Source organism: Rattus norvegicus, chromosome 16 (genome assembly GCF_021556685.1).
Source record: "Rattus norvegicus strain SHRSP/BbbUtx chromosome 16, alternate assembly SHRSP_T2T, whole genome shotgun sequence".
Taxonomy (NCBI): domain Eukaryota; kingdom Metazoa; phylum Chordata; class Mammalia; order Rodentia; family Muridae; genus Rattus; species Rattus norvegicus.
In genome coordinates, this window is record NC_141549.1 from 38,639,886 (window position 1) to 38,652,157 (window position 12,272).

The following is a 12,272-nucleotide window of genomic DNA, read 5'->3' on the forward strand; positions in this document are numbered from 1 at the left end:
AGAGCAGAGAACTCAGATGTCGACTAATTTTTGAGCATAGATAACCAAATTTCAGGGGAGGCCCCTTGTTCAATGGCCACAAGTGCTTGAGTGATAACGACCTTGTCACGTTTCTGTTGAGATCTGAGTTTCCAAAGCAACCATAGCATGAACACTAATCCACAGCATAGGGCTGCACCAAACAGAGCCACTCCCACCCATTCTTTGAAGTAAGAAAAGGCTGAAGAAATCCAGGAAGAGAGTCCCTCCATGGGCTATACGTGTGTTTTTGGGGGGAGAAACTGGGCAGAGGAGCATTTGACCTGCCCGTACGTTTAAACGGGGTGTAGCCACCTCTGTCTTAGGATCGACCTCTGGAACCCCAGCTTTATCTGTCATAGGATCACCTTGTCGCCCCCAAGGTTCCATGTCTTAGATTGGTCAAGGGTCAGAGGAAGTTGCCCGTCGCTGAGGAAGCTACATCAGGTCATCTTCTCATTCCTCTTACTTGAGCCCAGGGGTGAAAGAGTAATAATTTAGGAGATTGTGGAGGTTGAGCCTCTCTCGATGATAAGTAGTGGGCACCTCGTCTGGTTCTCCTCAGCTGCTACGGCCATACCACCAAGGGCCATAGTCAAGCCACTCCTATAATAAAATTTAGAATTCCCAATTGTTAGCAACTACTCCAGAAAGTTCACCCACTGTGCTTGCCTAACAATAGATTGGGGGAGGGTAACTCCAGACACTGCAGACACAATGGCTGCAGCAGTAATGGCTGCTGCAATAGCAGCGAAAATGCCAAGGTCTTTCCCAGGACAGTTCAGGATCAGTCATCCTTCTCTGAAACAACCAGCAGGCAATGGAACCATGTCTGAGATCTGCAGAACCAGGGCAGAGTTCCCCAGTCCACAGCAGCTTCACGCAGATGGCATTCCTGTGAAGCTACAGACTGCAAAATGACAGCACCAGTCAAGGCAGCAAGAGTCGCTAGGGGAATGAGGGGGGCAAGGGTAACAGCTGGAGTCCAGTCTTCTCCAGCAAGCAGCAGTGCACATGGGGTCGGAGCGCAGGCCGTGGTGGGATGGGACACAATGACTGCAGCAACGCCAAAATCTCTGTGATGACAAAAGATGAGGGGGAATCCTCCATCTTCCTCTAAGGGCACAGGAATGACTCCAGGGACCCAAACCACGAGAGCTGAATCTTCATGCTCCCAGGATCAGCAAGTCTCACCAGCCACTCAGGCAGCTGGCACACTCCTGTAGCATCCTGTAGAAAAAACACAAACATTCCCTCTTCCCCATATAAAATACCTGGACAGGATCATGCCAATATGTGGATCTTTCTATTTCACCTAGGCAGAAGTATGCCTAGTTGTAGGGTGCCATAAACCTTGGCATCCAAATTTTAAAATTGAAATAAAAAGAGTATTAATTAGCTTACAGGAATAACTCCCCCTTTTTATTTATTGAAATTTTGTTAAAATATTATTTATTAAGATAAGTCCTTGAGGATTAAATTGAGGACACTGAGCACTTGTATTTATAAATTGACTTGTATACCAAATTGTTGTTTCTAGCATTATTGTTTTGGTGATATAAAGAATGAGATTTTTTGACTAATTGTTTCTATGTAAGGCCTATAATCTACCTGGTATCATTGTCCTCCCTTGCTAAGGGGTCCAGGCAATCCAGTTGAGTTCTTAAATGGCCTATAAAGGAACAGTACTTAGTGCTCTTAACCACTAAGCCATCTCTCCAGCCCCTCACCAGCTTTATTTACCTAAACATAAACATTAATTAGAAATGCCAAATCCTGTAAACAAGGTCCAGATTTAGCCTTATTTAGAAATCCCTGAGTTGGCAGGGTGAGCCTGGGCATTGAAAGTAAGCAAATGGAGTCTTCCTCTTTTCGTGAGGGTGTGTTATCAACTCCATTACCATTTTCAAAGAGCTGGGTCTATGGTTTTGTTTAGTTGTCTGAGCCAGAGCACTGAAAAGACAGTGAGTTGTCAGACATTCACACTGAAATCATCACTCACTGATTTCAAATAGAAAACCTGCCTCTAATAAAGCATTAAGTAATTGTAAAATTTGAGGGCTAGTAGTATCTAAAAAAAAAAACGAGAACTTTTTAATCAATTGTAAAACCACAAGCCACACATTAGCTATCAGTATATGAATTGAAAGCTTGATTTTTAACATTTAAAAACAGTGGCTACAGCACGTAATTTAATAGTCTGTGTTGAAGCAGGGGAAACACAAGAGAATAAACAAGTGATTCAATCATACATGTAGCCTTTTCATTAGATGAACCACCTATAAATACACTAAGTGCATTTTCTATGGGTTGCATGAACAAATTTACAGTAAATCCAAAAGCATGCAAAGAGTAAAATTATCAATTTTGCCTGAAATTTGTATATGTAATAGGCCAAATATCAGTATTTTGTAATAACCAATTTGATTGCTGTTTGGAATAAGGTATGTTTCACCAGGTTTATTTTTAAAATACTTCCATGACTCTAGCCTACAATTTTGTACTAATACGGCAAAAGCTTTATCTCCAATGAGGATAACAAAGGCTTAAGTCCTCTGGTAAGGTGAGGTATTTTGGCAATTAACATATCCTTGGAAGCTTAAAATTAGTTTCAAATATTCTTTTCTGGAGTAGTGTAACAGCTACTCCCCAAATATTAAAGCTCATTTTGAGAGCAAAGGTTTGTAGTAAAAATTTCCATATACACTGAAAGATTCAAAGTTCTAACTTCTTACATTGAAGAAGCAACAAAATTACGTAATACAAGCCTATTAGCCATTCTTTTGTAAAATTTTTAATGATATCACTTCATGGGCTCTCTAAAATTATAAGCAAGCTCATGAAATGAAAACTCAACAATCGCCAGGACGTAAACAAACTGCATAAAAACAATCCTCTAAATCTATCTTGAAATGGCAGTTGGAGTAAGCAAACAGGCTACATAATGCTCTCACAAGTTCTAAAACCTCATCAATCCCTTGTAAATCCTGTAACAATCTCTACCTGTTTGATTTTTTCTCAATTTTAAATAAGTTTGAGCTAGTCAATGCAACACTGGCAATCCTTAATCACAATCCTTAAGTTCTCCTTGTAACACCAGAGCACAACCACAAGGTCACCTGAGTTCTGAGTAGTGACTAGGCAGCTGTCCTTGGGGCAGTGGAATTAGCATCAAAATACAGATAACTTCAGGGCAAACCACAACTTTGGAAAGCAAAACTCAACCTCCAACAACCTAGTCTCCAAAATCCAGTCTCCAAAACGCCAAGTCTGTCCTTCATGCTACAAAGTTTGACTGCCAATTCCTACATATGAATGCACGATGGTGTGGTCTCTGATACCTCAAAGCGACATTGCCCTAAATTCTTTTAGAAGCCTGGTTTCTAGAGTAAGAATTCCATAAAAATATTATCTCAATTTAGACCTGTTTCCCTAGGTTGGCTCATGCCACATGTTGTCTAGAATGACTCTATACAAATTACCAGCTTTATGTCAAGTTTCTGTTACCAATATTATACCTTTTTAACCATATCCAATAACTTAAAAGCCAATAGTCCATAACCAAGGCATGTAGAGCATATTTATACATTTAAAACCAATCAGAAACAAAATTGAATTGGCTACACAAGTCTTTAATATTTAGACCAAGCACCATTTTTACTTTTCTAGCTATGATTTTAAGAGAAGCACCTTGTCAACTGCTAAGTCTAATAATAAGTCAGGGATTTTTCTAAGAGAAACAGCCATCAGCTCTTGTACCAAAGAAGCTGAGGAGCTGCTGGCGCCTTTAAGATCAGCTCGTGCAGACGCTCAGCCCCCCGGGCAGCTTCTCCAGCTGACCTAGACTCCTGGCTACAGGTACAGGGCTCCAAGGACTGATTGAAACTGCTTTTTATTCATTTGTTCCTTTTTTGAAATGAGTTAAAACCAAATCAAGGTGTGAACGACTGGCAGATAATGTTTTTACCATTTTTTCTTTTGAACATGAAACATAAAACATTTAAACAACGAGAAACAAAAACCACAGACATAAACTGATAGACATGGACAGCTTGGTGCACCAAGGACAGACAATAGATATAGAGGGAAAAAACTAGATGGTGTCCCACCGAAGGGACCCAGATTCCAATAGGAGTCAGCAGAGAGGTAGGATTTCCCCTTTCCCACCACTTCCACGGTGACCATCCACTCGAGAGGAGTTGATATGGACGATGGATTGTCTCAATTCCTGGACTAGTCCATCAACGTGTTGAAACCAAATTCCTGTAAGATACTGAGATATATTATGAGATATCTGAACAGCACGACTGACATTCACAAATGGTATGGAAGTGAAACACAGTCCTGAATATTTCCACTCACAACCCAATTACATTAACTTCATCAAGCTGTGCATGGGCGTTGAGATGTCCTTGGGGGTAGGGGGTAGGAAAAATGAAACTAATGCTGTAGCTGATGTGTCCTCACTGGTCCCAGCTGAAAGTCCTTGAGACCAGGAATCCAAGTAGTCACACTCTGTACAATTCTCAAGACAAAAGTTTAGAATTGAGATATCTTTTTGTTTGATTCTCCTGAATAAATTTTTCAGGCAGTCTACCTCTATCAAATCTGATCAGTATGACTCTGTGAAGTTTCTAGAGCCTAATCACACCTTTTACAAGCACAAAGACAAAATTTTTCTCCCAAAATACTGTGTTCCTTTTATCTCCTCCCTGTTTCTCTCCCAGGGCGTCCTTCCCCTTATCTCTCGCTTCCTCGGATCCAAGGTCCTTGGAAGGGCCTCTTTTCTTAGGTGCACCTTTCCTTCTTAAAGCTTCTAATCTTTCACCTCGCTCTGTTTCTGACATGCTGTCCTGGAACTCCTCTAACGCCCCTTGTCCTGCTATTACTGTTGGGCGGCATTTCTCATCTTCTAGGCACGACTTCTGACTGTGCCTAGCGGCAGCCGCAAAATCAAAAACCAAAAGAAAAAGAATGAGCGCTGCCAAAATAACAAAAGCTTCCACCGCATCTTCTAATGGGGGAGAGAGATGAGAGAGATCAAGACCAAACATGCCTCTCAGAGCTTACCTTCGTCCTGCAGTTCTGAATCCTCTCCGTGAGCGGAGGGTCTCCTCGGCGCCAGCGATGGTGAGGCGTTTGACCCGGGTTTCGGCACCAAATGTCCCGCGCTATTGTCTCGCCAGCAAGAACGCACACGGACACCAGGATCCTTCTACAGCAAAGCGTTTATTGCATCTTGAAGAGGAAGACGCCGGGGCCCCAGAGAGTGTTAGCTTTATATCCCCTAAAGCAACGTGTTCCTTCCTGATTGGCCGCATAGCCGTGATCTCATTGGCACGCCCCGGGGTGGGCAAAGACTTGGCTTGAACACACTCTTGCACATGCGCTCACAGTTTGTTTACAGGGAGGAGCCGGGCTGCTGCAATGGAAGCCAGTGCCATCTTGTAACAGCAGAAGCTATTACAGCTTTCCACAAGTCTCCTGTAGTTCTTTGTGTAGGATTGAAGTGTCCTGGAATTTTTTCCCAGGTAGTTTGGCTTCTTGGTTGATGTCCTTGCCCAACCCATGTTTGAGCGGTCATGTTGGTGAGGTATTACAGGTGCAGCTTCTGATGTTACTAACAGACACAATCTCACAGAAATGTTCCTGATGCTCTGGCTCTTAGAATATTTCTATACACATCTTTGATAATAATCCTTGTGTTTTGTAAATGAATCCATTGAGACTGAGCTCTGCAGTTCTGCATATTAACTGGTTGTACTTTTCTGTAATGATCTTTCTATTTCAAACAGAAGTTTACTTGATGACAGGTGAAGACTAAGGCTATGTGTGGGCATAGGAACACATGTTTATGTATTTCAGTTAGGTTTTATGCTAACTTAGTAAATTAGTGGTTGTCAATTCTTCTCCAATAACTTTAATTTCACTATCATTGATTAGTTAGTTAGCTAAGTTTCCAATACCAGACATGGTCTTCCCACACTCCGTTAATTGAGTGAGTCTTAAGTCCAATTAGAGAGGCATTGGTTATCACCAAGGTGTGTGAGCCACTACTTTGCCTGCAGGGTTATCTTGCTATGCTTGTCATTGTTGTGGTCCACAGACATCATATCTAGATATGATATCATCATAGACAGTTCACTGTGTCTCTCCATTACAGGCTTGTGTGGCACCTTCCAGTACCATGAAAGCTAGGGAGGGGAAAATCAGGTCAGTTCTGGCTCAGGGTCCTCTAGGCCATGTTTCTGAAGTTCATGGTATCTTTAACAATAGAAACTTACCTTCCACCTCTGCATATAACCAAGGGTAACAGCAATAGGCTATATGCTTTGAGAATCTCTTAGCCCTGACCAACAACTCAAAAGAGGGCTTCTTGTGTCTGGGGTTTTTGTTAATTGGTCTTCATTTTTTTTTTGACCCAATTGGTAAGATATAATTGCCTACTTAAACATACAAAGCCCGGTACCATCCATCCTTTGAGAACATTAATAACAACCTGTAAATACACAGAGCAGAATCTTAACATGACCTGCCATCTTGTCCTGCCACGGCTTTTTTGCCCCTCTCTCCCTCCTGTCTCTCCTTTCTCCCGGTCTTCATTTTCTTAACATCATCAAATGATTAGCTGAGCCCTAACAGCAATTTGAAGGGTAATAGATTTTGCTCAATATTTACTGATTTTAAGTTCAATATAATGCAAAAAATAAAAAAATCTTCACAGAAAAATCCATATGTAAAAGTATCATGGTCCAGATTACATAATGGGGTCCATATATCATAAACCATCAAACCATCAAAAGCCTTTTAAAATTTTTTCTTGTAAAAAAAATGGCCCAGGGTTGGGGATTTGGCTCAGTGGTAGAGCACTTGCCTAGGAAGCACAATGTCCTGGGTTCAATCCCCAGCCCCGAAAAAAAAATGGTAGAAGTATATCTTTATGAAGCCTAGGCTTCTGTTTTGATAGTTAAATTATTTTCTAATATACCATCTGCTACGTAAATCTGGGACTATGTCTATGTTCTCATGACTTGTCATAGTGAAACACAATATAACCTGTTAATTGTTTTACTATGGGTAGTGAAGGGTAATGAAAATGCAATACTAATTTTAAGATCGACCCAGATGCAAGTACCAGAATCTATATTCTGCATACAGCATGGATAGGTTTGTACTTCATCATTAACACCACTGTTTTGAAAACTCCACCTTCATTATTTCACTGTTTAAATTTTAGAAATATATTTTTAAATGTTTTGACAACACTATTAAAAAACAAGTATCTGTACAGAGAAGATATCTAAGCATTAAATTCTGTTTCAGGAAAATAATTACAATGAGAAGTTTTAAGAAAAAAACTACCAGTATAATATCTGTAGAAAAGAATTTAGGGAACTAGTTTTTTATCTTATGTATTTGTGAATCAGGATTTTAACCTTTTTTTTATTAACTACCTATGACAAAAATTATCCAGAAGAGATAATTCAGTGCTTAAGAACAAGTTGCCGCTCTTCCAGAGAACTCAAGTTCAGTTCCCAGCATCCACAGTCAGCAACTCCAGTTCCAGGTGACAGAGCATGATCATCTGACCCTCACAGATACTCATGTCTACATATTCACATGCACACACAGACACACAGACACACAGACACACACACACAGACACACACACACAGACACACACACACACACACACACACACACACACTGATCCACATACTTTAAAAGTAAAAGTTTGTTAAAGGAAATTTGTAAATTTTTCATACTTTCTATTCATTCTTTTTTTGGTGAAATTTACCCTTAATTTTACCTTCTCCTTTTTAGGTTTGGATGTGCGGAGGAGAAATGTTCGATGTTCCATGTTCTAGAGTCGGTCATATCTACAGGAAGTATGTCCCTTATAAAGTTCCGTCTGGGACTAGCCTGGCAAGGGTGAGTAACTGGGCATCCGAACATGCTGGGTTCACACCAGCGCTGCTTCCTGCAGACTGGGTAGTCAACCACACACATGGGATAAGCTAAGGCACTGTCTGTCAGAAACTTCTGTGTGGCCAGAGTTCCCAAGCCTCTGCTTTATCTCCATTGCTTAAAGAGCTATTATCTGTGATGGGTTTTTTATGTATCACAGCATATCACATGTGTTATATTTAATATTAACCATTCTTCTCTGTTAATCCTTGTAAGCTGTGTTAGCTATCAGTTGGATAAGCCCTTAGTTTGGGCTATATCCTTGTCTACAGTGTTACCTTCTGCATGCTTCAAGACCAAATGGAAGCTTAGAGAGGTGACTTGCTCATGAACAAATGAATGACCAACAGCAGTGTAAAACCAGGCCTGCACACACACACACACACACACACACACACACACACACACACACACACGAACATATACAGAGAGAGAGAGAGAGAGAGAGAGAGAGAGGAGGGTGGGGGCAAGGAGCAGGAAGGGAAAAGGAGAGAGAGAGAGAGAGAGAGAGAGAGAGAGAGAGAGAGAGAATAATAGGGAAAATAATTAGCCAAATAAAGTAGGAGTGAAAGAGACTGGTGAAGTAGAGGTTTTCTCCTCCTTTAGATCTAGAGTTAATGTTGGATAAAAATTCAGACCATTCTCAAATTTCCCATAATTAAGCAAGTCTACTTTTATGTTGTTTTGTTCGGAATAAAATCTTTTATGCAGATCAAATGAAAGAACACTTTTATCATGGGCCTTTTAGAAGCTTCCAAACCTTCTCCGAACAACCCTGACAATGTCTCTGTTTTCCAGGTTACTTTCCTCATGGTTGTGTTTGTTCTCTTCACCACAGTACATCTCTGCTACAGCTTAGCTGGCAAATCAAAAAGGAGGGTGTTCCCCTATGCCTGGGTGCTGTGCTTCCCAAGGAATCTAATCTTGAGTTACTTGTTTTCATTTCTTTACTAAGGTGCAACGGGTAATCACTAGGTCTTGTTTACAAGATTCAGCAAACTCAAATAACAACTTTTGTTAAACACAATCATCATCATCATCATCATCATCGTCATCGTCATCGTCGTCGTCCTCAACTGTCACTGATATTCACGTATCAGTCTCACAAGGGCAGAGCTCTGGGTCCGTTACTTCACATTATACATCACCTAAAATAGAGCTTGGAGAACAGTCAGGTAACTTAATGAAGAGATTCATTGTCAGAAATCTCAGGGGAAACATATAGGTGTGAGTTTAATAAAACGTAGACGTGCAGGGTCTGGAGAGATGGTCCAGTGGTTAAGTGCACCGGCTGCTCTTCCTAAAGGACTCAGGTTCAATTCCCAGCACATGACAGTTAACTACTGTCTGTAACTCCAGTTCCAAGGAGTCTAAAACCCTCACACAGACATACATGCAGGCAAGTACCAATGCACATAAAATAAAAATAAGTTTTTTAAAACTTAGGCATTTTAATGACCTTTAATAAAATTATTGTCTTTAATAAATCTCTTCAGGCTCATGTGGTTCTTCTCTTGCTTTGTGAAGCTGTCAACGGCATTCACATTTTTCTCTACACTTCTGCGATCCTTTTAATAGTAGTGAGACATTCTAATATGAAATTATATTGCTCCCTAAAATAATAAGATATTAATAACACACTGCACTAACAAAAATATTTAGAAACACTGGAGGGAAAAGTTACAAAATCATAAACTGATTAAAGAGCTATATTTTGAATAAACAGTTCAATCGAGTCAATGCACATGAATGAGAAAACAATAAAAGCTCACAGGAAGATTAAAGAGTAAACAGACTCGGGCACACATTACAAATCCCCGTGTGGGTATCAGCACGGTGGAGGCATCCTAAATGCATGGCGTCCTGACAGCTACCCTTTTCCTTCACTCATCCTGGGCTTGACCTCCTTCATCTGTGGGCAGATGCAGTGTGTGGCCACCTCCAGTAGGAAACATGAGGGGAAAGTGGTGCTGATCTGAAGAGGGGCTGATTTCAAAAAAATCAAGCAGCTCGTATATTTCAGAGAGAAATGAAGCACTTTTTCAAAACCTGTTAAATACGGGGAAACTAAGGTTGGCACATAAAACATCCAGGAAAAAAAATTGGATATTCGTTCAAATGAAAGGAGTCCAGAACCTTGAATTTTAATCTTTTTCACTTAAATTTTACTCGAGGGCTCATTTTGGGTTTTTTTTTTCCCTAAAGCGCTACAGCAATCAGAAAGCCATAAATATTGAGACTCAGCTGTCACTCTAAGGAAAATTTTATGATCTTCTGAAGTATATTAAAATGAAAAACAATTCTGATATTTTGTGGGAGAAGCTCAGCTACTTTGCTACACTCTGCATTACTAAATCATCAAAAATGATGAGAAACTGTCAAGATAATTGAAATGCAAAGTCACATCTAGTCAGTAGATATTTTAATCTTCCTGCCCTCATTAGGAAATGGAGATGAAGCTGGAAACGTGACCCCGAAGGCTTGTTTGTGTGCTTTACAAAGCTCGTTTAATCCGATGAAAATGTGTACTTTTCATTTATGGACCTATGTAAACTGATGATTCCAGCTACCTCCAAATACACAGATGTGCAGACACACACACACACACATACACACAGTTTCACTCACACACTCTCACACATGTACACACACATGTACAAACACACAGCATCACATACTCTCATACATACACACACACAGTCTCAATCACACACTCTCACGCATACACACACACATGCACACACACATACACACAGAGTCTCACACACACTCATGCATGCACACACACACATGTATACACACACAGTCTTACATACACACACACAACTCACAGTCTCAATCACACACTCAAAAGCATACACACACATACCCACACAGAGTCTCACTCACACACTGTCATGCATATACACACACATAGACATACACGTACACACATGCATGCGCACATACATGGGCTGAAGCCCTAGAGACAGCACACTGGTGTATATTATAAAAACAAATTCAAAAAGCTTTATTCAGCACTTTCTCTTTAGCACTTTCCTCTGACAGGAGGACATGACACAAGCCAGGCATCTGTGAAACATACAATAACAAGTACTTCTCCACATGTTCTGGAACATGTGTGTAAGCATCCGAAGGAGGGGCAGTGAGTGCTATCATAATTCTGATCTTCAGTCCTAGCAAATAAAAGACTTTAAAGAATACCTTAGTTTAACTAATATATTTCAGAAGCAGTGACCAGAGCCAACTTTGGGCCAAGCTCTTGCCCAGTCTTCAGTGAACTGAGAAAAACAAGAATCACAAAGCTGTATTTACTCGATCCAGAATACAGGTTGTGTGGATTAACATAGTTTTCTCTTACTATAGGGTTGGAAGTTTGTTATCATTAATAATCTCATTGAGTGAAAGCAAAGATAACCTCCTTGTCTTATTTCTACAAAATGCAAAACTCTGGGATGTGGTGACTTAAAATCCAGCTTCATATAAGAATCAGAGCATTCAGAATCCTAGTTATTTTTCCGAGTCAACTTGAGACCTGATGTCAGCACACTGGAGTAAAGCACTGGGAACTTCTGTCAAGGGTAAATGAGTCACTGGAGAAAGGTTATTCATCTCTACAGTTGTTGAGAATAGAAGACTCTAGTGTTGTGGTGACAGTCCCCTGCTTAAGAATGACTATGGTTCAACACAGGACAATGAGCAGCAAAGGATGCTGGGAAATGCTTTAGCCTGCTAGATGTAGCTGAGTGAAATTGAGTACAAAGGTCCTAAGTCTGTCTTCTCTTTCTGACAAACACTCTGCTAAAGGAGGAGTAATTGCTAGCACCTTTGGGACTGGGGATGGGACTCAGATTCTGATTTTCCTGTGATTGCTAGTCTGTTCTGAGATCATTCAAAGCCACTAGGTTTGAAAGGTGTACCTCTGGAAGAAGGAACATGAGAAAACTAGCAGCCACCCACAGCAAACCACTCCAACTAACTCTAACACAGTAGTAGCTGTGGCAGGGTCTTGGTCCAGGGAAGTTTCACTAGAAGAGTCCCCCATAAAGGGTGACCATATAGACAGTGAAGTGGACCATCCTGGAAGTATGAACAACTGTCCTCCTTCCTACTAACCAGAGATGAGGCTAGACCAAGTGTGCGAGGGGAGCATGTTCATGCGTCTGTAAACTCACGTGTGTGTGCATAGGTGTAGAGGCCAGCAATCAACCCCTAATGCTGTTCCTCACAAGCTGTCTGTTTTGTCTGTGGAAACAATGTCTTTCACAGGACCTGGAGCTTGAAAT

General features: G+C 40.8%; 2 protein-coding genes and 1 long non-coding RNA gene across 4 annotated transcripts in view; 2 read left to right on the plus strand and 1 right to left on the minus strand.

The window, feature by feature from the left end:
* Nucleotides 1-12,272, plus strand: part of Erich1 (glutamate-rich 1) — a gene marked incomplete at its 5' end in the record, with an annotated part of 52,793,804 nt that overhangs the window by 7,769,326 nt on the left and 45,012,206 nt on the right.
* The window catches only part of Galntl6 (polypeptide N-acetylgalactosaminyltransferase-like 6), a 1,235,193-nt gene that overhangs the window by 1,133,321 nt on the left and 89,600 nt on the right, over nt 1-12,272 (plus strand). For both annotated transcript variants that reach the window (NM_001436575.1, NM_001135756.2), the window contains one exon: nt 7,843-7,950. In NM_001436575.1, coding sequence (NP_001423504.1) covers nt 7,843-7,950 — 108 coding nt within the window. The remainder of the gene's footprint in view (nt 1-7,842; nt 7,951-12,272) is intronic.
* The window catches only part of LOC148000523 (uncharacterized), a 44,574-nt gene continuing 33,734 nt past the window's right edge, over nt 1,433-12,272 (minus strand). For both annotated transcript variants that reach the window (XR_015639796.1, XR_015639795.1), the window contains exons 3-4: nt 5,089-6,212; nt 1,433-4,291 (exon numbers count right to left, since the gene is read on the minus strand). This is a non-coding gene — a long non-coding RNA (uncharacterized LOC148000523). The remainder of the gene's footprint in view (nt 4,292-5,088; nt 6,213-12,272) is intronic.